General features: G+C 36.0%; 1 protein-coding gene across 4 annotated transcripts in view; it reads left to right on the forward strand.

Annotated features, from left to right (window-relative positions):
• Window positions 1-479: 479 nt before the first annotated feature.
• Window positions 480-24992, forward strand: part of LOC122350978 (probable G-protein coupled receptor 153) — a 28840-nt gene continuing 4327 nt past the window's right edge. For 2 of the 4 annotated variants that reach the window (XM_043247775.1, XM_043247777.1), the window contains exons 1-4: window positions 482-791; window positions 8336-8917; window positions 18178-18610; window positions 21600-21789. In XM_043247775.1, the coding sequence (XP_043103710.1) occupies window positions 8565-8917; window positions 18178-18610; window positions 21600-21789 (976 nt within the window). In that variant the 5' untranslated portion in view covers window positions 482-791; window positions 8336-8564. Of the gene's footprint in view, window positions 792-8335; window positions 8918-18177; window positions 18611-21599; window positions 21790-24547; window positions 24578-24992 lie in introns of all 4 variants that reach the window. The other 2 variants (XM_043247776.1, XM_043247778.1) reach the window with 2 other exon arrangements.

Genomic DNA, 24992 nt, shown 5'->3' on the forward strand with positions numbered 1-24992 from the left:
AACTAATTTAACACATAAAGTATTATATTTTCACAATGATGTCACATTTAGATTGAGAGAATTACAATATGTTGTGTTATTTTCGTTTTATAAAGGGAATTTATATATATAAATGTAAATACATATATATATATATATATATATATATATATATATATATATATATGTATGTATGTATGTATGTATGTATATATATATATATATATATATATATATATATATATATATATATATATATATATATATATATATATATATATATATATATATATATATATATATATAACCTTATGAGTTTTAGCAAATTAAACTTTTGAAAAAGTTGACTCTTTGACCGGTCGGAAACCCTGTATGCGCTAAAAGTACAGATTTTCGAACCTCATCTGGTTACAGAGGAAGAGAGAGAGAGAGAGAGAGAGAGAGAGAGAGAGAGAGAGAGAGAGAGAGAGAGAGAGAGAGAGAGAGAGAGATCTGATCCCAGCCTCCCATCATCTGATGCTCATTCATCCTCCTCCTCCAGCAAGACCTCAATGAGACGCCGCGATAACGGACAACCATTGTTGTTTCATCGCTCTCCTCCATGAATTCATCTTCTGTTCACCTCTGGATGCGTAAATGGTGGTCTTTCTTCCACGATTACTGCTACATTTAGCCATATTGTTTCCGTTTCAGAAGCGTTGTTCTCGTGTTTGGAATAAAATAGCTCACAAACCGAAACTGAGGAAATAAGGGTTAACAATGAAGCAGAAATACATTTGAATTTGGAGATATCGACGGATATCTACAAAAAGGTGGGTTAGCAGGATAACATCTTTTCCTTCAACAGTCGATATAATATCTGTAAATGTCTGTGTGTGATTTTTAGAATGCATTTTTGAGCGTAACACGTTCGTGCTTTTTGATTTAATGCACGAGGTTTAAAAGACTGCTTTAATGGATGGGTTAAAACATTTAACTGGATTTAGTTCTTTCGATAGCCTTTAAGAAGCTGATAGGATCAAATGTGAGTTAAGAGAAGACATCACCGAGGCTTCATTTAATATACTTTAACGTTATCACATGTGACATATCGCCCACAGAGCTCACATTACAAACAACATCATAGACTATAATGAACACCTACGACTGCAGTCAACTGTTCATTACTGCAAATGTCGTTTATTAAACTGCTTCATTTGCATTTTAACGATCGGTGACGAACTCTCATTTCTATTGGAGGGTACAAAACAAACATGTGTCGCTCAAATAATTAACAGTGTCCAAGTAAGACGTCTCAAATGGCATTAGGATTATAAACGTCTAGTGTAAGCATATACTCACATCAGCTCCTTCCTTCAGCTAACTGTAAATGGATGCGTTTAGCCATCATCAGCGTGACAGTCAGTATTAATATTACATGTATTACATATTCCTCGTCACATTATTGGAAAGTCAGCTGCTTTAATATTGCAAGCGAGATAAATCAGTCCATTCATGTAATTTATTTGGTATTTTGGTAGATATTGTATTTATAGATCGATGATGACAAATTGATGGCATAATCTAAGATTATATTTTTATTAATATTAATTTATTTGCTACTTACGAAATTAACCAACATGTAACCAAACATGCTCTTCTACTGGAAAACAGCTATCTTTGCCAGGCTTTAGGTATATAGAAAAACAATTTGAATTGCATCCCAAAGTAAACTATGCTTGCCAAAGTGACTTGCTAATATAGCAATGTAAACATTAATGATAGCACTTTACGACCAGGTCTCATGCTTTAAAACTAATGAATGCATTACCATGCACCAACAATTTGCAGTATACTGCACTGATATGAATTAGTGAAGTACTTCAGACCTTAAACTGTATTTGCAGACAATATAATTTTAATAATGAAATTAAAGACCACTGAAGTGTACTTAAAGAAAGTGTACTTTCCTGTTTCTTGAGTCTTCTTAAACTTGTGCAGCTTGTAATAATTAAAGATTAAACATTTTACTTTAAAGTATACTTTAAACCATTACGTTTTCCCATCTTTTTCCATACTTATTTCTTATGCTTTGATTAACATAATCAAACATACTTAAAGTACTTGTTTATAATTTCAGATGTAGTGTTATTCAGTATTGCATTTAAAGTTATATTTTAAGTGTGCTTAAACTGCAACTTCATCATGTTTACATTTACTTTGCGTACATTTAGTATTACTCTTCCCAGAAAAGTCTTAATTTCTGATGTTTTCTTAATTTAAGTCACATTTATAGACAAACACAATTTGCCTAAGCTGTAAACCTACAGCACATACAAACTGTTATACTTTTCACACTTTTATTGAAGATACAAAATAATCATTCACAGTGCAAGATGGAGAAAAAAAGTCAACCTCTGCGTTACGAATACTCCAAAAGCTAATTGGAGTGAATCAGAAGATGCTACTGGATGTGTATGTAAGTTTTTCAGAGGCTTAAATACATCCAATGAGGCTTAAACTGTGGCATAACCTTAAGAATGCTGATAAACTAAAATATGCCCACAACGAGTGTGTAGAGTTTGTCCGCCCTGCACTTTAAATGATTGCTCAATGTATCATTCGAAAAGTATGATGGTTTGTTATGATCTCAAACTCTTTGTATGACTGTGGCAGAAATCAAGACCAGACTACATTTTATGTGTAAAGCAAAACAAAAATTCTGATTTCACTAAGGGTTCACAAATGTATTCCTAACATTTTATGTGTTATTTAACTTTTATGTGCAATTCAACTGCCTTAACATTATAAGTAGTGCTGTACTGTTCCTCTAGATTAATGCCTAAGGCAAATATGAAATATTAAGGTCACTGAGAGAGTGTTCAAACAATAATATAAGCACTTTAGGCTTTGCAGAATAGTTTATTGCAAATTAATGTACAAAACCCTACTACAATATCTGTTGTAGGACTAAGCACGTGTGTGAGTATGTAATGCCTGGTGTGTACCCTCGGCTCTGCTCACAGGCCTGCTCATTGTCAGACATTCTCTCTTTAATTATGTTTTGGAAACTTGTTCAACAAAGCAATTACGTGTGAAGTGTTTCCACTGCAGACCATTTATACTGCAGCAGAATTGTTTTGTTGCTCCTTTACAAACAAGATCAGTATGACATGCCATTGTCAGCAAAAAGTCTTCTATCTAATGAGCATATAATAATGGAAACAATAATAAAAATAGTGCTTCCGTACTGACATGTGCAAATGCATTGTCTTTATAGTTTAATAACAAACAGCATTGTTGTGTCAAATGACCCACCTAATTTAATATATGTATCTGCAAAAAAGAGACGTATTTCTTTACTATATAAAACCAACATTTCAGAAGACGAGTCATTATGCTTTGGAGCATTTTAGTCCATTTTGGAGCTTGGAGTTTTGAATAATCATCCATTTTACTCAAGCTTAGGGACAAAAACAGTTTGGGCATTCTGTTTCATGTCCTTTCATGTTTAATAATGAGTGACAGTTTTTTTATAATTATATTAAAGTAAAGAATTCCTTGCAACTGACTAACTAACATGATATTGTCACAATCTTGGAAAAATGCTTTTGCATGGATTTCATAAGTGCAGATTGATTGTACACTCAATAATCATTTTGCTGCTTGCTCAGTTTACTTTGTAAAAAGATCTTTGCATCACAGTCCTTGAATATTTGTCAGATCAATTTCAGTGCATGCAGTCCATTTATCATTGTAAATTATAAGTTCAATGATCTGTTGATCTGTCATTTTGTGGTGAAACTACTTTGAACAAATGGTTTTTATTTTATTTATTTTCTAGAATGCTTTGGGACTAGATGGCTAGTTTTGTCAGTTTGCTTTTGTTACTTTTTACTCAGCAACGTGTACTGCCGATGAAATGGGAGTGAGATATGCAGCTAAATCAAAAAATTGTGTCTTGTCAAAATAAGGCTTTAAGGTATAGTTCATCCTAAATGTAATATGTAAATGTATTTATTTAGAGAAATAACATGCAATGCAAAAAAGAAGAAACATATATTCTTTTGTTTATACATGACAACATTTTTCATGCAACACACATTTTCATGTTTGCATTTCACAGTATTTAGCAAAAATTAATACAATACATTGAATACTGAAATATGCTTTTGTGTTTGTTTGGATTCTTTTTTAATTAGGTGCAAGTGTACGTCAGGACACTCTGAAGTTACCCACTCCTGGTTATTCCTTCTTGTTATAGTGGTCAATTATTGAACATCGGATACATTTTGAATGAAGGACATGCAGCACAGTCCTCAGTCTGTTTAAGGTCTTAATCAGCAAACAGTTGTTCAAACATTCTCAAAAGCTATTATGAAGTAAAACTGCAACTGCTTTTTCTAAGTGCATTGAACTTTGATAAAGATTGTTTTAGCTAATTCATTCTGGAGGGTTTGTTTCTTTGATAAAAAAAAAAAAGTTCTTATAAGGATCTTATTAAAACTGTTGACGTTGATGGTGTTTTAGTAAATCTGAGCTCAATGAGTTATGGTCTTTTTTTCTAAGTTAAGAAAAACTCTTTGCTGTCCATTCTGTCTTATGGCTGTTTAGGAGAAACTATGCTGTATACAGATTCCATCTTAGCATCTGTACTGTTGATAAATCTTATCTTGAATTCCTCTTCATCAGCAGTGGTTTCTTCCATCATAAACTCACATGTAGGGTGAAGCTGTGTGGTCTCTTTTGGATAGCAGACTCATGCACTTTGACACTGACTGAGGCAAGATGTGCGTTTAAGTATTGTTGTTATTCTGGGCTTTTTAGAGTTGTGTTAAAACAACTTTATTCCTATGCTCATGGGCAAAATGTAGTGGTCCTGGATAGATTGCCAGTGGTTTATAATGTTCTTTTTTGATGCTTTCAAAAAGTGGTGTAATTTATGGAAATGATTGACACAAGAAGCCTTTCCTCTGAGAGACTTTTGTACACACTGTTTTAATGTTTCTATGTTTTGCTCTGAATGGTATTTAGTAGACCTGATTAAAATTGTAGGCCTTTTAAATAATAATAAAGGTCTTCTTTTTATGAAAAATGGAATTTTATTCCAGACATATTAAAGTCATGCTATTAACTGGTACTGGATGTGTAAAAAAAGACTTTGTAAAACCTGCATAAATAATTTTACTTAGATTTTTACTGTGTGAAAACTAGGTTCCTTCGATTTAAAAATAAATGAAACATTGAGCTGTTAAGAATTAAAATTCAGCCTGAGCCCACATATACCCAATGTTCTTCTATATATTACACACTAACCTAAGAAATGGTCTAGCAAGCCTTCAATGACAAAGACTTAAAAAAGACTCAAAACAGCACTTGGTTTACCATATACCCTTCATAATATAAATATTTGGCATTTTGGCAAAAACAAACCAGTAAAAAATCAGTTCAGATGTTTGTCATTAATGCCCTCTGTTTCTGTGTAAGAACACACACACACACACACACACACACACACACACACACACACACACACAAAGACAAGCACTGGTGCTTATCAGATTTGTTTGAAAGGAAATATCTCTGAATAACTCAAAAGCGCTGTTTCTCCTTTTTTATTATTCTATTCAAATGAATTGTCTATCCAGGAGAATCTGACAGTGTGATTGACTGTTATTATGGCTTGGTGTTCTGTAATTTGCATATCAATTCTTGTGGTGTCTTGCAATTTGAAACTGATGATTACAGGATAAATGAGACTGTATGTTCATTTATTATCTTACAACACGAAAGAACGGTCATTGTTTCATTATTGCTCTTTTGCATACAACAATGCATATCAAGGTTTTTGTTTTGGACATTTGAAAACTCCACCACAATGATAAATATTTGGCATATATCAGAGATGTAATAAGATGAATATTGGCCATTCTTCAGTGGAGCAGGCAAACTAAGTTTGCATCCAACCTTGTGTAATTTAATTGGTTGAAGGTCATGGTGTTGTAACCACATGTAGAATGAAAACGCTTTTATTAGACCACTGATAGACTGAAATCTTCACCACATCCAAATGCTTAAATGCACTTCTTGCCTCAGTCAATGTCAAGGAGCATGAGTCAGTTATACAAAAGAGACCACACAGCTTCACCCTACATGGAGATCTGCCTTCCAACAAAATTCAGCTCAAACCCCAACTGCATATACCTGAACTAACTATCCTTCACTGTTAAAACCTTAAGTGTAAAATCACAGAATATTCCAGGTTACTTTTTTAGTAATATCTCTTGCATCTAACCATACTCTCAAAAATGTATTTACACTGCATATGTACTATTTATTGTATAATAATATTCTTAAATCTTGCACATTCCTGGAGGTTTTTTACAGTGTGGGCTTTCAGAGTGTCTTACAACATCTTCATGTCTGTGCTGTTGGGCATAGTTCAGTGGTCCTGGATAGATTCACAGTGGTTTGAAATTTACGTATGTCCATAATTTGCAGCTGATTTCAAACAGTGTTGTGATTCACAAAAAAAAAATTGCAATTATTTTGAAACATTCCCATTTAGAAACATGTATTCAAATAGTCTTTTTTCTTTATCTAATGAAGAAACACATACCTTTATTTATTTACTTTATTTTGTTTGTTTGTTTGTTTGATTTATTTATTGCCCAGATATCCTTTTAATCAGGGCAGGTTGATATATTGCAAATTCAGTATGTTCATGATGTTAGCAATAGTTTCCAATATTGCGAAAAGCATCAAAGCTGTGATTTTAAATCTCAGTTGCAAATAGGGCATGAGAGTTGGTAAATAGTGGTTATGCTTAAATGGAGCATGAGATATACCTTCTACCAGCTCAACCCTTAATCAAACACACCTGACCTGGCTGATTAATATTTTCAGGAACTGAAAACCTGATTATTACAAATATGTGTGAAACAGGCTTTGGTATTTGGTTTACCGATGCATACACAATTTATGCATATTTGTCAGAAATACTATTTAGTTAAGTTTCAGGATCTAATCTTATAATAAACCAACAAAGCATAAAAGCTGTTTGCTTTCCCATGGTGTTAGTTGATCTGGCTTCCCTCTACCTTCCCAATTCCACCTCATTATCAAGATGGCAACTTCAGCCCTGGAGGGCCACTGACCTGCAGAGTTTAGTGCCATCCCTGATCAAACACGCAACTGCCTGCAATTTTCAATTAATTAAGAAGAGTTTGTTTGGGTTTTGATTATGAATGAGTCTAAGAGTTTAGGACAGTGTCCATTGGACCTCATCCCCATGTAGCAGACCTACAAACCACAGTAAGGTTATTGTATTGAATACAAAAAGTGTGATGTAGGAAATTATTATTTAAAATGTAAGTGTATATAAAGCGGGACAAAAAGGGGTAAAAAAATCAGGACCAAGTACATGTTTTTAAATTTAGTTTTTAGAATTTGCCTCTCTAATCTATTTAATCTGACACTCTCAGTTCAGTCCATGGAGCTCTGTACTAAAGTGCTGATGATCTGAATCAGGTGTGTTAGATAAGAAAGGCATACAAATTGTGCAGAGCGCTGGGGTGCCAGGACCAGCAATGAGTACCACTGGGTTACTGAAACACAAATGGAAATCCAGCCCATCAACCTGTATATGAAGGAGCTGTAAATAACATAAATTACTGAGAAAGTCATGAAATTCCAGTTGACAGTATGTGTCGAAAATGTAGGATTTAATATCAGTATTCTAGTTACTCTTTTGCATCAGAGGAATTTAGTACCTAGAACTGTTAGCTCTTTATGCCTTGTTTGCACCACAAGAATTAGGCATACATTTAGTTCTAGGACCTCTGTTTGGGGAACAAATTAACTCTTATCTGATCACTGATTGGCACGTACGAAACACCAGCTACTTATCATTTTTAAAAAGCCCCAATAAAATATTTTACCTGTTGTCTGCAGCGCTGTGTTCTTGACACAAAACAAAACAGCTCTGACTTTGACATCCTCCATTAACCGATTGTTGATGAAACTTTAACTTCCAAGAGTAGTGAATGGGAGAGTACCACAAATATATTATTTGCATTTCCATTTGCATAAATAGTAGAACAAAAACTCCATGATATAAATATATAAATGTATAAATATACATATATAAATGAATATAAAAACTATACACATAATATAAAATGATTATAAAAAACACAAAATATAAAAAAACTTATAAAACTCAATCATTTACAATGCTATACACCGTGAAAATGTAACCAAAAAAATGGCCCCAGAGAGAAATCGGTTTTCTAGGAACCACCCTGCAAAGTGTCTTCCAGTGTCTCTTCTTATCATGTCTGTCTTTTTAAGATCTGTCTCTTCCTTTCTGTTTCAGGATTATTACTGCAATGGACTGGCTCTCAGCTCATGTGCTCCTCTTCTGCCCGAGTCCACTGCCCCCTCACGCTGCTGTGCCCCTTGCCCCATCCTCTCAGCACATCTGGAGGAAGGACTGCCCGTCCCTGTAGGAATGCCTGTTCGGGCCTGGCACCTGCCTCTGCCCGCGGCTAATCCCACACCTTTTGCCATTCCACCCCCCTCCAGCTCTCGCAGGCTGCTCCATCATGAACGATGAGGTCATCAGCACTAACGCACTGGCCTGGCTGGTCTGTTCGGGAGTGTCCATCCTGGCCAACGCCTGGGGAATCCTGAGCGTGAGCGCCAAGCAGAAGAAGTGGAAGCCTCTGGAATTCCTCATCTGCACCCTGGCTGGCACACACATCCTCAACATGGGCATCCCTATCACCATGTACTGCGTCATTCAGCTGCGGCGACAGCATTCCAACTATGAATGGAATGAAGGGCTCTGCAAGGTGTTTGTCTCCACCTTCTACACCCTTACTCTGGTCACCTGCTTCTCTGTCACCTCCCTGTCCTACCACCGCATGTGGATGGTCCGCTGGCCTGTCAACTATAGGTAAGCCAAAAATAATTTTTCTTTTTGAAGTTGGAAATTATTTGCTTTTAATGCTTAATCATAAATGCTGTTTTTTTCTTCTCAAATTGGTCAGCAAATTCAAATCTAGTGAACAGTGTAAAATCTGCATCTCCATAACTGAGGTTGACACATCTCAATGCATAGCCAACAATACAAAACATTACGTATGAAACAGCTTGCAAACAATGCATAGGGATAGTGATTTTTTTAAGCTATACATGGCATATACATTTTTATACCGATGAGAATCATTGAATCTTACCATCCCTACCTGGTAGCTCACTTTCATTGTTACTATGGTCAGATTTTATTTTACCAGTGGGTGCAGAACATTATAGTTCATTTATGTAATTGTTTATTGCAAAATAAAGTACGGAGTCATACCAAAAAAATTTCATACAGGTACTATCAGTAAAAGGGATATAAATTTGGGTATCACTTTATATTAGGTGACCTTAATTGCTATATACTTACATCAAAAAATAAGAACAATGCACTCATTGTGGTCATATTGTGTAGACAAAGACACTTTTGCTGCTATTGAGGTGGGATACAGGTAAGGTTAGGGTTACAGGTACAGGTTTGGTGCTATGGGTAGGTTTAAGGGTGAGTTAAGATGTAAGGGATGGGTCAACAATGTAATTAGAAATGTTGTAACTATATATAGATATTTTAAAAAATATACAGTACAATGTAAAAACATGCATGTACACAATAAGTGCATTACATCAAATGATTAATTTAAATGTAAGTACATAGGAGTTAAGGCCACAAAAAATATTGTTACAAAAATATTGTAAAATTGAAGATTTTTTGTTTAAAAAATTATTTAGACAGTTTACTGAATTTTTTCGAATGAAAATTTATTTAACTCATTCTGTTATTTTAGTCAAATCTGTTACACCTTGTAAATGCAGTAATGCAGGATTTTAGTTTAAAAGGCCTGCCTCTGACAAAGCCACAATATATCTTGCCAATGAATTAGTTTAAGGACAACTCTCCTTTAATCATAGATGCTTTATCTCTGTCCTCTGTTGTTTGAAAAGATGTCAGAGTGGTTTTTTCTATGCTCTTCACAAAATGAATGCTTTGAAAACAATTAGAAGTACTAAAATCAACGTATGTCATCATACTGTAGAGGTGGAACATGTAAATAAATAATGATGACAAAACAACTACGCAAGACAGAGGACCAAAATTGCTTGTCTGTTTCACCATGACAGAACTGATCGTTGTTTGCTTTGTTTTGGTGATGTGTGCCAATTGCTGTTTTTGTCTCATTCACAGCACAAATTTCATAATAACAACCCAGGCTTACATGCCTCTAAATACATTTCTGCAACCCCATAATTATGTACCTTACTACACGTTTTGCAGTAGTTTCAAAGAGAAATACGTAACAGTGTCACTATTTTCTTGACTTCATATATTGTAAAGCTCAACAATTGGTTACTGGAGAACAGAACTATTTTCTTTTTTTTTTTAAATTGTGATCTGTGACAAAGACAATTTGCCTTCTCATATTTATATAATAATAATAATAGTTACAAAAGAACAGTTGATTTAAATAATTGCAGATGCAATAATTCATCATAAAGAGATTCCCAGGCTATTGTTTTCCTTGGGTTTGTTTCTTAGGTCCATACAATTTAAAAATTTTCTTGGTTGATTCCATTTTACATGCAACCTCTATCTTGCATAGTGCATAGCAGGGTTTAATTTAATCTTGTTTGTTTTAATTCAGAACTCTATATTCCAGGAATTAGTCATATTTACTTAATCTGACTTGATCTGAATTTACTAATAATGCAATTTTTAATAAATCATCAATATCTAAACAACTCAGCAGGAAATTGTGTATGAAATGAACAATTATTAATGGTTAGTAATAAGATGCTGAGATCTTGAGATATCTGTTTAACATTAAATTAGGATATTATACTTATTAAATTGAGTTATTAGTTATTTGGCAGCCATCTCTGCAATTTTTTTCTAAACACTGTGAGCAATAGTGCCATTTGATTTACAAGTCACATTGGATATGACCAACGAATTGGGATCTCGCTTCGAGAGACCAATCTACTTTGAGTGTATTAAAACGAGCTAATGAACATTGGCATTTGTTGATTGCATCCAGCTGCAGCTGATCACAACTTTACGTGTACAGCACATACATAAAAAGAATTGAAATTGCGTTACAAATTACACATAAATTAAAAAAATAAAATATATATAAAGAACAGCTATACAATTATTTACAGATATGGGCCGAGGAGAAAAATAAAGGCACTTGGCAGATAGCAGTGCAAACCAGTGAAAAACAGTGTAAATAAAGAATGTAGTGCAAACAGCTTATCAGTGTAAAAATATACTCAGAGAGCTGTCTAATGTTTAACTTGGTCCTGGTATGTGAGAGGATGAGGGTCAGTGGTCAGTGGTGCATGGAGGCAAGGAGAGTAGGGGGAGGGAAGGGGGCAAGGACGGGAGGGAGTTTTAGCTTTCTGACAGCCTGATGTATGAAGCTGTTCTTCAGTCTACTGGTCCTAGCCTGGAGACTCCCTGATGGCAACAGACTGCAGAAGCTATGTGTCAGGTGGGTAGGATCACCTGCAATGCAAAGGGCTTTGTGGATGAGTTGGGTGTTGTAAATGTCCTTGGAGGGATGGGAGAGAGATGCCAACAATCTTCTCAGCTGCTCTCACCATGCGTTGGATTGTCTTTCGACAGGATGCGTTGCAGGTGCCATACCACACAGTAATGCAGCTGGTCAGGATGCTCTCGTTAGTGCCTCTGTAGAAAGTTCACATGTTGGGGGCTGAGGTTCTGGTTCTTCTTAGTTTTGCAGAGGAAGTAAAGGTGTTGCTATGTTTTCCTGTCCAGTTCTGTGGTGTCTAGGAGAGGTCTTCTGTGATATAAACACCCAAGAACTTGGTGCTGCTCACTCTCTCCACAGCCTCACCATTGATGGTTAGAGTAGCATGCTGGGTGCTTACTCTCCTGAAGTCAACAACAATCTCCTTCATCTGTTCAGAATGAGATTGTTGTCTCCGCACCACCTTATCTCTGTTGCTGATGAGACCCACCACAGTCATGTCATCTGCAAGCTTAATGAAAAAGTTGGAGCTGAGTGCAGTAGTGGGTCAGCAGGGTGAAGAAGAGGGGGCTTAGCAAACATCCTTGAAGGGCCCCATTGTTAAGTGTGATGGTGCTGGATGTTTTAGATGAGCTGTTGTGGGATGATTGTGTTAAATGCTGAACTAAAGTCTATGAACATCATTCTGACATATGAGTCTTTTTTTGTCTAGATGTGTGACTGCTGAGTGGAGGGCAGTGGCAATGGCATCATCAGTTAAGCAGTTGGACTGATATGTAAATTGAAAGGGGTCAAGAGTGGCATGGGGTTTGGGGGCAGACTTGATATGTTGCATGACAAGCCATTCAAAGCACTTCATGAGAATAGGGGTAAGCGCAACTGGAAGGTAGTCACACACCTGGTCAAGAGGAGGTAGAGCTGTGCTTTGGTGCTGTTTACAGACTCAAAGTGAGTAAAGAAGGTGTTCTGCTCATTCAGCAGCGAGATTGAGCTGTTGCAGGTCTGTAGTGGGGGCTTGTACTCTGTGATGGTCTGGATCCCCTGCCACGGGCTTCGAGTGTCTCTGCTGTCGCTGAAACGATAGGATAACCTTTCAGAGTACTGTCTTTTAGCCTCTCTGATGCCGCTGGACAGGTTGGCCATAGCTTTCTTAAGGCGCTCCTGATCTCCAGCTCTAAAGGCAGCATTTCAAGCCTTTAGGAGTCTGTAGACCTCTCCTGTCAGCCATAGCTTCTGGTTGGCTCAGACAGTGAGGCCAAAACATTCTTGAAGAGCCTCTGATGACCCTTCTGGCCACACTTAAATCTGTTTGTGAACCGGTTTGGTGACTTTGATGACCTGTCTGTATGCAGGCATTAAAATGACAGTGATATGGTCTGAGGCACCGTGGTGAGAAAGGCACACCATGTCGGACCTTGCACCACGAGCGACGAAGGTTACGGCGTGGTCTCTGGGATGTGCATGTTCACCATGGGTGGTCCAGGAGCACCATCCTGGCTGTGTCTGGTCGACATTTGTGAGATAGACAAGACACAAATCTTGCATTCTTCCGTGTCCCAGACCAACCTTTTCAGCGACGCAGTGGAAAACATTGCCCAGCGGTTCTCCATTGCCCAAAAGCAGACTGAGGCCATCAAATACATCTTGCCTCAGCATGCAACTGCTACCTTTACCCAGCTGTCGACAGCAGCACCTCAGTAAGCTTGTTGCCGAGGGCACCCCCCCGGCCCCGTTTTCAGTCCTGCGTAGCCAACGCAACAGCCTCTCATCTAGGTAGCACCATAGAGCCGGCCGTAGGGCACCCGCCCCACAGAATATTATGGATGCCTCCTGTCTTGCATCTGGAGATTGCCATTGATACAGTGATTCCTGGATCTGTGAGTTTTGAACCAAGCAATTCACAGGCTCCCATTCAAAATGATGATGCAGAAACACCTATTTTAGTGTGTGCGTTCACAGATTTGATTTGCAAAGATCAACCTGTTCCACAGGCCATTCCTGAGGTTTGTGTTCAAAGGTTGAGCATATCAGTACAACCTTCATATTCCTACCCTTCGGGCTTTCCCTGTCGCCTCATGTCTTCACAAAAGTCACAGAAGCTGCCCTCGCTCCACATTCTCAACTACCTGGACGACTGGCTCATCCTAGCTCAGGCTCAGTTGTGCAAACACAGGGACAGCCTGTTGGGTCTTTGGGTAAACCGGGAGAAGCACAAACACAGAGAATCTCTTTTCTCCATATGGAGCTGGATTCGGTCGTACAAACAGCACTCCTCACGCAGAAATGTGCTCACTCGGTGCTGCACAACCTAAATAAGGGTAGGACGTTGGTCTCTGAAAGTATTTTCAGAGGCTCCTGGGGCATATGGCAGCTGCGGTGATGAGGCTAGGTTCTATAGCCTTCATGTGGAACTCGTATCATCCTGTGTTCTTAACTCAAACGGGTAGCGGCACTGAGAGGCCTGGTTTCAGGTCAGCTTGTTAACTTTTCCAAAGTGTCCATACCCTGTCAAGCTCCTCTATTCCCACTCTATGAATCCCTGAGAACCGATAGAGGGCAGAGAGCCATTGTACCCGAGAGGACATCATGTGTGTATTTTCACGGTACATGCGTAACCGAGACGTTTTACAGATATTGTTAGTACTTTTAAAGAGTTTGAATAGATATTTGTTATTTTAGAAAAGAAAGGTGTGGCCCTTGGGAGCAGAGATGAAAAAGGGTGAAAGAAGGATCATCTAGTGTTTCTCAGATGCTGTCATGAATAGTGAATTTTGATTTAATTTTAGCTTAATTTCTGCTTTAATATAATTATAGCACCTTACAGATACCTGGCAATGAGTGTACTATTCCAACATATTATTTTGTAACCATACTGACCTTTATAGTAGCAGCCTCCTGTTTTACTTACTTTGTAATGGTAGTCACACAAACAAATGGCTCAAACAAAAGTTTCTCTTCTGATATCACACTTTTATTAAAATGTTTAAACCAATTATTAACATTCTGCTTCACCAGTGCTGGGTTTGTCATAACATGAACATCCAGAATACAATGCAGTGGCATTACAAATTTTTTTTTTGTTGGAATAATGTGACTATACTTAATATGCAGATTTACCTGAAGAACTGTATCATTATTTAGCCTGTCTAGATAAAGCCCCAGCCAAAGTCCATGAGGTTTTTGATGAGAGTGGCCACCTGAGGATTCACAGTCACTGCTTTTTTCTGCACAAGCTTTCCCGTCTTCTTGGACACTACTTGCCTGGCTCTCTTTTGTTCCCCTTTTAGAGTTCACACCAATGAAGCATCTAGAATGTAAAACAGAAGAAACATAAGATAGGTTATGTAAATAAAGATAATAATTGCACAAAGCCCATTTTATTAATAAGACTGTTATGGCATTATGGCAGCCTCTGCACCATCTTTAATTCAGCTTTGATCTGAGGGGGCCCAAGAATCTTCGAGTAATGTAGACAACATTACTTTGTTACAATTCTTTCATTATTTGTTAGTTATTCTATCTTTATTATTATTATTATTATTATTATTATTATTATTATTATTATTATTATTATTATTATTATTATTAATCAGTATAAATGTCTTTATTGAAATGAACAGGTATTTGGAAAAATGTCAGTACCTAGACAGATTGCCCACTATTGACTTTCATAATATTACTTTAAGATCTGTCTGGTTACTGACATTCTTCCAAATATCCTCCTTTCTGTTCAGTAGAACAAATTCATTTATACAAATTTGGAACTACTTGAAAATTAGTAAATAATGACAGATTTTCAACTATCCATTTGAGTAGATTGATTTGTAATACTACTGCAATATTTATAATAAAACACCTAATACAAAGCTATCCTTACTCAGAACTAATATAATGCCAGACAATGGGCACAATCTTTGAGAGAAAAAAACCATGCACAGACAAATACAAATTAAACCCTGTGGCTCATGACGATACACTGATGTCCTAAATTTATTTAGGTTTTTTTTTAGCTCTGACATACCACAATATCTGACTCACTGACAAATTCCAGTGCTAAACGTGTCACACTCTGGCACATAGATATATACACATAGATTCCTTGTTAACATCAGTTTGTATGGTCCACAATGTGTATGTTTGTATGTTTTTATGCATCATGCTCTGGATGTTGTGAATGAGTCAGAGATTGTGGTATATCAGAGGTAAACAATTATATAAATCCCAGTTTCTTGCACAAAACAATTGTTGCGTGTCTTAGAAAATCAATGTATCGTCATGAGCCATAGGGTTTCATTTGGATTTGTCTGTGTGTGTTTTTTTTTTCTCTTAAAGATTGTGTGCCCATTGTCTTGCATTGTAAGACTGGCAGTTTCAAACAATGGTTTGAGTTTAAAATCTTTGTATATGTTCTACAGAAGACACAAAGTTACCTATATTAACAATCCTAAACAAGGTTGATAAGACTGACAAAATGTCCAAACAACATTTACATCCAGAAGCGGACATACCTTTGAACAAACTCCAATGTTCGGGCAGCTTCCTTTTGGTACTGCAAATTGAAGACATATTAGGTGGAGAAAGCCCTGTTATGAAATTTTGCTGTAATTTTCAGTGCTGATCATCCAACTTTCAAGTGTGCCTTTATCACCAGTAACTGAAAAAGACAACTGTAATGTCTAATGTCCTGAAACAGTATAAAATCTAGGTTGCCCATTTCACAAAAAGGCTAAATACAATTTAATTAGTCTATTTCCAATGGTTAGCATAAAATATGCTGCTGTAAATTAATACAGTCCATGACATGGAATGACAAAAAAAATTACAACAAACAAAAAAAACAAAACATAAGAACTTGTTTTAAAGGAACAGTTCACCCAAAAATGAAAATTAGCCCATGATGTACTCACACCGAAGGCATCCTAAGTGTATATGACTTTGTTCTTTCAGACCAACACATTTAAAGTTTTTTTTAAACATTCATCCTGGCTCTTCCAAGCTTTTTTAATGCTTGTGGATAGTGGCCATGAATTTGATATATTGGATATATCTGCAAGTACTGCATCAGAAAACTAACCCATACATGATTCTTTTGAAGCAGATCAATGGATTTTATTTCAAATTTTTTTAATTATAAACTCAAATCACTGACCACTGTGTACACTCCATTTTTGCGTGAACTATTCCTTTAAACTCCATGCCTTGCATATGTGACACTTACCCAGCAGTATCAGTAGTGGACTGGCAAGAAGGTCAGGAGTCCAGATGCCTTCAACATCTGCTGCAGTGGAACATACCTGTAAACAATCGCACAAAATTGTATGCAAATAATGAATGAAATTGTGTGTACAATCATAGCAGGCACAAAGCAAATAATACTAAACATATATTATAATACTAAATAAAACTCACATCAGCTCTGAGTAGTAGTCCTTTTATCCTCTCATTAAAGTCTTCAGGCATTTTATCCCAAAGAATCTCAAAGGTTTCGTGCCATTTATTTGCTATGTTGGTTTGAGTGGGAAGATGAAGAGGAACAAGGCAGTGGGCTAAAAAGCAAAGACTTGTATCAGTCAAGTCAACTGGCAAGATGTAGAATATTATCAAGTGTGACTTCTGTAATTTCTGAAACATAGGACAATAAAATCAACAAGTGTGAATGTAGACTTTACTGTAAATGTAATATAACTATCTTTCCTTCACTAATAAGACTTTTCACCACACTTAAAAGATGCATTAGACAGAAGGCTATGAAGTCGCACATGTCTGACATTTGCAAATATGTTGCTGCAGGTCTTAGCACACAAGTTGCAAGTGATAATTTTTAAACTACAGTCCACAGACCCCAACAGCAAGGAGTTGATGCGTCATGGTTTTCTTCCCATATATGAAAGCACTCAATGCCGTTGCACGTGTGACTAAACTAAAAAATACTGCATTATCCTGTGAAACTGATCAGTAGTTTGTGGTTATTTTTTTATCACATGACATGCATCGCAATTTACAGTATTCGACTGTATAAATAAAGAACGGTAAATTGCTGTGCAAAATTCGCAAAATTTTAGTTTTGTTTTTTTTACAGTGTACGGTTTGTGTCAAAGCACACAAACTGTATTGTTAAATACATTTTGTATTAAATGCAGAGACGGTCTGTGTAACAAAATCAATGACAATTGCTAGAAAGTACAAACAAAGCCAGAGGTGGCAGGAAAACCACATCTGTGACCGAATGGAGATAAAAAAAATAAAAAAAAACATTGGGAGAAACCAGGTTCAGTTAAGGATCAGGTGTTCTCTGGCCGGATGACCAGCAATTAATTTCCAGTTAATTTATAAAATATTGTGCAGAAACCATCCTAAATTTGATCTTACTATCATTTCTCCGATATGCTTATGTGCAATTCATGAATGAACGCACAAACAGAAAATGCATGTACGTCTGTGAAATCTATAAATTGCTTCAGCTCTATGCCTTATAAAAGTTTAAAGAGATGAGTCTTTAATCAAGATTTAAACAAACATAGTGTGTCTGCTTCCTAAACAATGTTAGAGAGATTGTTCCAGTCTATTTTATTAGCCTTTTATATAACTAATACTAGTTATAGTATTATTAGCATTCTAATTATCAATTTCTTTTAACTTCTCGCAGGTTGAGTAACACCAAAAAGCAGGCTGTCCATACGGTCATGGGCATCTGGATGGTGTCATTTATTCTGTCCACCTTGCCCGCTGTGGGCTGGCACGACACCACAGAGCGCTTTTACACCCACGACAACTGTCGCTTCATTGTGACCGAAATCGGCTTGGGATTCGGGGTCTGCTTCCTGCTTCTGATCAGCGGGAGTGTGGTGATGGGCGTCATCTGTATTGGAATTGCCCTCTTTCAAACCTTTTCCATCCAGATGGGTCAAAATGTGGACAAGAACAAATTTAACGTGCCCACCATTGTAGTGGAGGATGCCCAGGGCAAGAGGCGTTCATCCATCGACGGTTCAGAGCCCATTAAGACGTCGCTGCAGATCACCTATCTGATCAGTGGAATAGTCTTCATATATGACTTTCTGACTGGATTCCCCATATTGGTGAGTTCTCACTTTCATTTAAGAAAACAGAGTGAAGAGTGCTCTTGATTATAAGGATCCAACATCAGTTTGATAATTGTTACAATCTCAGTCATGAAAGCCCTTTTTAAAGAAGAAAGCTCTAGCCCCATACTCTATGTTTATACATTTTATGAAATATTTACTTATATACATATATCAGGTTTTTAACTGGTTCTGCAGACCTGACAGGATATAGGTAAACTGGCACAGAACATATAAGTTTGGTTCCCGAACGCTATAAATCCAATTTGCTTCATTCGATTAAAAATGTGTTTTCTTTACCAAGAAAGTGGCAAGATGAAAACCAATATTTTCTGTTTCAAACTTACACATATGTACGCATCTGTAGTTTATAATAACATTAAAAAATCAAATCCTCAATGTTTTAAAGATTTATTATAAAATGTGTTTTTTCTTTCTCCAAATTGCAATAAATGCATTAGCCTACACCTTTTTAAAATATTATGAATTCAACAGTTTATCTTTTTAATGCTTTAAATTAATTAGAATAAAAGAACATTTCATTATGAACAAAATTACGAACAATGTCACTTTAGACCAGAAAAAATTCCAAAATGACATTTCCCTTAAATTCAACTTTCAAAAGTGCGTTCATCTTTGCCATGTTACATTCATTTAGTTCAGTAGGGCTATGCTGTATATAACAATAACAGTAATGGCACTAAACACCTCTATCAATCTATTAATAACTTTTATTTATGTAGTGCTTTTAACAATACAGGTTGTATCAAAGCACTGAACATTATCAAAATAATGAATAGAGTAAGAATAGAGTGGTAGTGATGTATAATGACAAGATTAAGCACTTAATTTTTATTAATTACGGTCTGTGTGATCAAATCAATGATAATGGTAAAAGCCTTGAATGGTAAAAGCTTTGGAAGAAACCAGGCTCATTTGAGGGACAGTTCTCCTTCTACAGACCGGCACCTAATTTCCAGATCAATTTTAAACACAGCTATGTCAGATTGTGTAAAGTATTTATTCTGTCCTGTCATGTGATTATGAATGTGATGTTGCATAGCTTGTCAGTGGTCTATGGCTCTGTGTATTAAATGCGCTCCATCTGAAAGCACATGACAGAGATCACAGAACAGGCTTTTCTGACCAGATGAAAGTCACATGAGATTCATTGTGCAGTCCTATTTTTTTTCTTTGTTTATTAATCACAAAGTACACAGTCGATGAGGAAAACTACCGGATACCGGATGCATTCCAAGCGACACCATTACCGGCGTTGTGCAGATTTTCGACTCACTGTCAAATTATTACTCCCTTTCTTGAAATGGCTACCAATCCTAACCCCACTGATAATCCTAACCTCTCCCCCACACCTAACACTAAACCTACCAATACTAGGTGGGTAATAATCTGGCAAATTCAGCACTACACCGTTACTGTTTGCAGTGCGTGAAATGGTGCGCTGTGATTGGTTGAGCCAATGTTGAGCCAATGTTGAGCCAATGTTTTCTTGTTCTGCAGAGAAGGGAGACGATTTTTCTTTTCCCCAAACTCTTCAAAAGTGTGATTTCCTTTTTGATCTTTTGTTGTGATGTGTTCAGATTTAAAACACTTTGGTATGTAAACGTATCTAGGTTTTCAATGGTTTAATGCTCATGTCATCTACTGAATAGTTTTTGTTAATAACTATATAGGTAATGTCTTGGAATGGGTTTGGGTTTGCTATGCTTTTTTTAAAATCTGTATTCATTTTCATGCATGCAATCCACACATTTCACCAGCAGGTGTCTCCCTACACATTTATTTTCCCACACCAACATCAGCATGTACAGCCTAGTCCAGTGGTTCTCAAACCTGTCCTACAGATTCCCAACCTTTGCATTTGTATGTCTATCTTATTTAACACACCTGATACAACTAATTAGATGAGTCTGCCAGACTTGAGCTGGATTTGGCCTATGAGGGAGACATATAAAATGTCTGGTGGTTGGGGGTCTCCAGGGCAGGTTTGATTACCACTATCCTAGTCATTCAAGATCAGAGTTTTACATAAAGGAACTTATATCTCAAGCATCTGTGGCAAGTTGAAAACTGATGATAGGAAAATATAGAGAGAGAGCTATTCAAATTAGGAGAAGTTGTGTTGAAAGGTTGCTGAACTGTGTGCTACACTATCTTGGTGATTGAATAGGGGTGTATTGATACATTGTGTCTTGCACAAAATGTGATTCTATGCATAATGCATGTGAAAAATTAATTGCAATGTAGATTTTATCATGATGTAATGTTTTATCTATGATTCAGCTTAATGTATTTATAGTTAATGTCTGAGAATAGTGTAGTTAATATTTAAAACTATAATTAATCAAAACTGATCTTCAGAACGACAGAAGAAACAGAGCAAACTAAGACAGACTAAATCCAAAAGAACTGTGGAGAATGCCTCCAAGATGCATTAAGAAATGTTCCTGCAAAGCTCTTTAAAAAAACCTCTGCTTTAAACTAAAAGGATGCTGACTCTAAATGTTAATTTAGTATATTTAATAGAAGCTAATTGATGAAGAAAACCTATTTATGGCATTATTTTTGACAGCATCCTCGTTTTACAGCATTTTTACACAAGTTTATTTTAACAGTACTGTAGTATTGCAGGTAGGCTTCTTGAAGCATCTTGGAGACTTTGGTGCAGCTTTTTCTGAATTTAGTCACCTAAGTTTCTTCTGTTTCTTCATGTCATTTCAGACAGATCAGATCAGATTTCTGTGTACTGTGTACTGGCTATTGTCAGACAAAAATCTCACTGGATTATTACAATGAAACTGATATTTCCTACTGACCCACTACAGCGAAAGATAGAAATAACTTACTTAAAATCCATGTTTTAGCTGGTGAAAATACTAGTGCTCTAATCATTTTGGCCACCACTGTATGTTATGAGAGAAAATGTGTTTCCATTTGTATAAATAACTGCAGTGCTTCATTGTAGGTGGTGAGCTTTGCCAGCCTGAAATTTGACCGTTCCTACAGCTGGATGGTCCTGTGTGTCCTCTGGTGCTCCATAGCACAATCAATCCTGCTCCCCATGTTCCTGTGGGCTTGTGACCGCTACAGAGCAGATGTCAAGATGGTCTGGGAAAAATGTGTGGCCATCATGTCCAATGATGAAGTGGACGAAGGTAAGGACCTCTGAGCTTCCTTTAGCATCTTCCAAGGAGAAAGCAATGCTATGTTAAAATAACATAGTATTGTATTACTTACATCCTGCTACACCAGTCTTTATTTTAAAAGAAAACAGAGGACAGTAATCAGTATACTGTAATAAATATATGGGTCCCACTTTATATTAAAGGGGTCATATAATGTTGCTAAAAATAACATTATTTTGTGTATTTGGTGTAATGCAATGTGTACATACCGTACATTATTGTTTGTCCTCTAAGCCCCGCCTTTCGAAACGGGTCGATTTGTAATAAAAAAATGAGGTGTGCTTGTGATTGGCCAAATACCTCAAGGGTTTGACAGAAATGTTACAGCCCTTTTCATAACATGATGCCACATCCCAGCATCATTACAAACGAGGCATTTGTTGCATCCAGTTACAACACATTACAAACAAGACATTTGTTGCATCCAGTGGAGACATAATTACTGATTATCATGACTTAATATTGTCTTTTTACACATCACTTTGTAAACATAACACCATGTTTGCACAGAATAGTTCCAACTTTCTTTCTTTGTGCAAACATTTGGGCAGTGTTATAAAATAAACCCACTCTGTGACATAGAAAAGTGGGGGCGTATTTAAACAAGCCGTATTAGGGGGTGTGGACAAGTCTTTTATAAACTTTTATAAAGAATAACTCGTTGGTTTTGAGACTTTAGTCTTTGTAACTTTATGGATCTTATCTATGCACTAACTTACTAGCTTGTAACACTCCAAAGAGAAAGGAAAACATGAAATCGCATCATATGACCCCTTTGAGTGGCCTTAACTACTATGTACTTACATTTAAATTAATCATTGGTAAAATGCACTTATTGTGTACATAAATGTTTTTACATTGTACTTCTGTTTAAAAATGTGTAGATGGAATTACATATGTGATTAATTTCTGTAATTACATTTATAATTACACTATTAATCCATCCCTTACATCTTAACCCACCCTTAAACTTACCGATACAACCAAACCTGTCCCTAACCTTACCTGTATCCCACCTCAATAGCAGCAAAAGTGTTTTGCAATACAGTTGACCACAATGAGTATGTTCTACTGATTTTTGTTGTTTGATGACATACACTCTCAGAATTAAATGTACAAAAGCTGTCATTGGGGCGGTACCTTTTTAAAAGGGACATGTTTGTACCAAAAGGGTCCATTTGGGTTCCTTAAAGGTACATATTAGTAAATAAAATGTATATATTTGAACCTAATAAGTACAAATGTGTACTTTTTGAAAAGGTACTGCCCCGGTGATAGCTTTCGTACCTGTTATTTCTGAGAGTGTAGTAGTTAAGGCCACCTAATATAAAGTGTGACCAATATTTCTAAATTTTAAATTATCACATAACTTCATTTCAAGATGTGGCAAGATTAGTAGTTTGAAGCAAAATGTAAAATTACAGAGAAGGTGCATTGCAGCAACTGAACTTTAAATTTGGTGACAACAGTAGATCATCTTGCTGTCACGTGGATAGTGTAAATTAAAGATGCACTGAATGTATAGTGCATACAAAATTTATTTTCAGTAGTATTCATAGTGTGTAGTATTTGTTCAGTAGTGTTCATACACAGCCTCAGATGTTAGAGAAGAAGTGGAAATATTAATTAAAAAAAGGGTAATTCTTCAGGTTTCTTTTTTTTTCTTTGTAACACTACCGTGTATAATTTTTCATTTGTTTTACTTTAATTTACTACATTTGTTAACGTACGCAAAAAAATGTAAAATACTTGTAAATCAAACATTAGTCTTATGTAAAGTTAATTGCAGGATTTACTACATTTATTTATTTAATATTTAATGATAAGATTTAATACATTAAAAAAATTAATGGTAATTTAATGAAGGTGCTAGCATGGACAAATAATAACAGCTGTAACAAACACAAAGATTTATAAATACTGTAACAAATGTAGTGTTAATTAACACATTAAATTTAGTTAAAAAATGGAACCGTATTGTAAAGTTTCTATTTTATTTTATATTCTTTATTTTATCTTCTTTTATTATAATTTAGTTATTTGTTTGCCTGCTTGTTTGTTTTTGGTCTCAGAAATTGGATATTTATTTATTTAGTTGTTTTTTTTGTTTAACACATTCATTACTGCTGTGTTTGAGGGAAAACTTCAATCTAATAGGTGGATCAATGATTATTACAGTCATTGGAGTTATCATGTGACCTTCATTTTGAGATGGATGGCTATTATTTTCACACTCAAAAGGAAATATATAACTCTATGAAGTAAAGTGTGAGACATTTATATGATGTCACTATGTTACCCTATGCCCCCTGAGGATTTGCAGGACCACTGGCCAAAACACCAACATTACAACAGGCATTGTTACTACAACAAAAATTTGTATTCGAAACTACTAATAGCAAAAAAATTAAATGATTAATTAAAAAAATGACATTAAAAAAACAAATAGCAAAAATATAAAAACAAGGGACATTCTGGATAAACATAACTAGAGGTCACATGATAATTGTATAATTAATATGCTTCATCACAAACTATTAGTGAACTGAGGCTGTCAGTATGCATTGATGAATGTAGGTGTTAAGTGTGTGACTTTGCTGTTAGCTGTATGTCATTACCCTTCCTGCTATTTGGCACGTTCCCATTTCCCAAGTTTGCAGTCATAAGGAATATGTGCAAGAAATGGATTCTGTGATCTTAATTTTACCAGTGCTCTGCTTCTTTCCAGATGGTTTGCCTTGTGTAACTCAACTCAGTTGTATGTATAAGGGTTGCTTCTTGTACTTGTGTCTCACTCAAATGCATGCTAAGCTGCCTGTGCTAATAGCTAATTTCATCTGTCATCCTGCTGTGTGCCCCCATTTTGCCTTAAGATCAGCATTTCACATTGCCCTACAACATATTTTATAGTATAAAAAAATTGTTTGCATCCCTCAAACAATCTTTTGCCCCAAAACATATTTTAGGAATATGTTTCAACGACAGTTTGCGCTAGCTGCAATCTATTAGCAATCCGTGACAGTCAGTTGCAATTCTCAGTAAGAGACACTTCAGTGGATCCTAATGATTTCACATGAAGCATTTTTTACAACTTCGAATTCTAACGCAGACACAGATAATCTATAAAAGGAAATTGTTTTTCTTCTTTTTTTTAACCTATTCGTCTGTCTGTC

This window comes from Puntigrus tetrazona, chromosome 8 (genome assembly GCF_018831695.1).
Source record: "Puntigrus tetrazona isolate hp1 chromosome 8, ASM1883169v1, whole genome shotgun sequence".
NCBI lineage: Eukaryota > Metazoa > Chordata > Actinopteri > Cypriniformes > Cyprinidae > Puntigrus > Puntigrus tetrazona.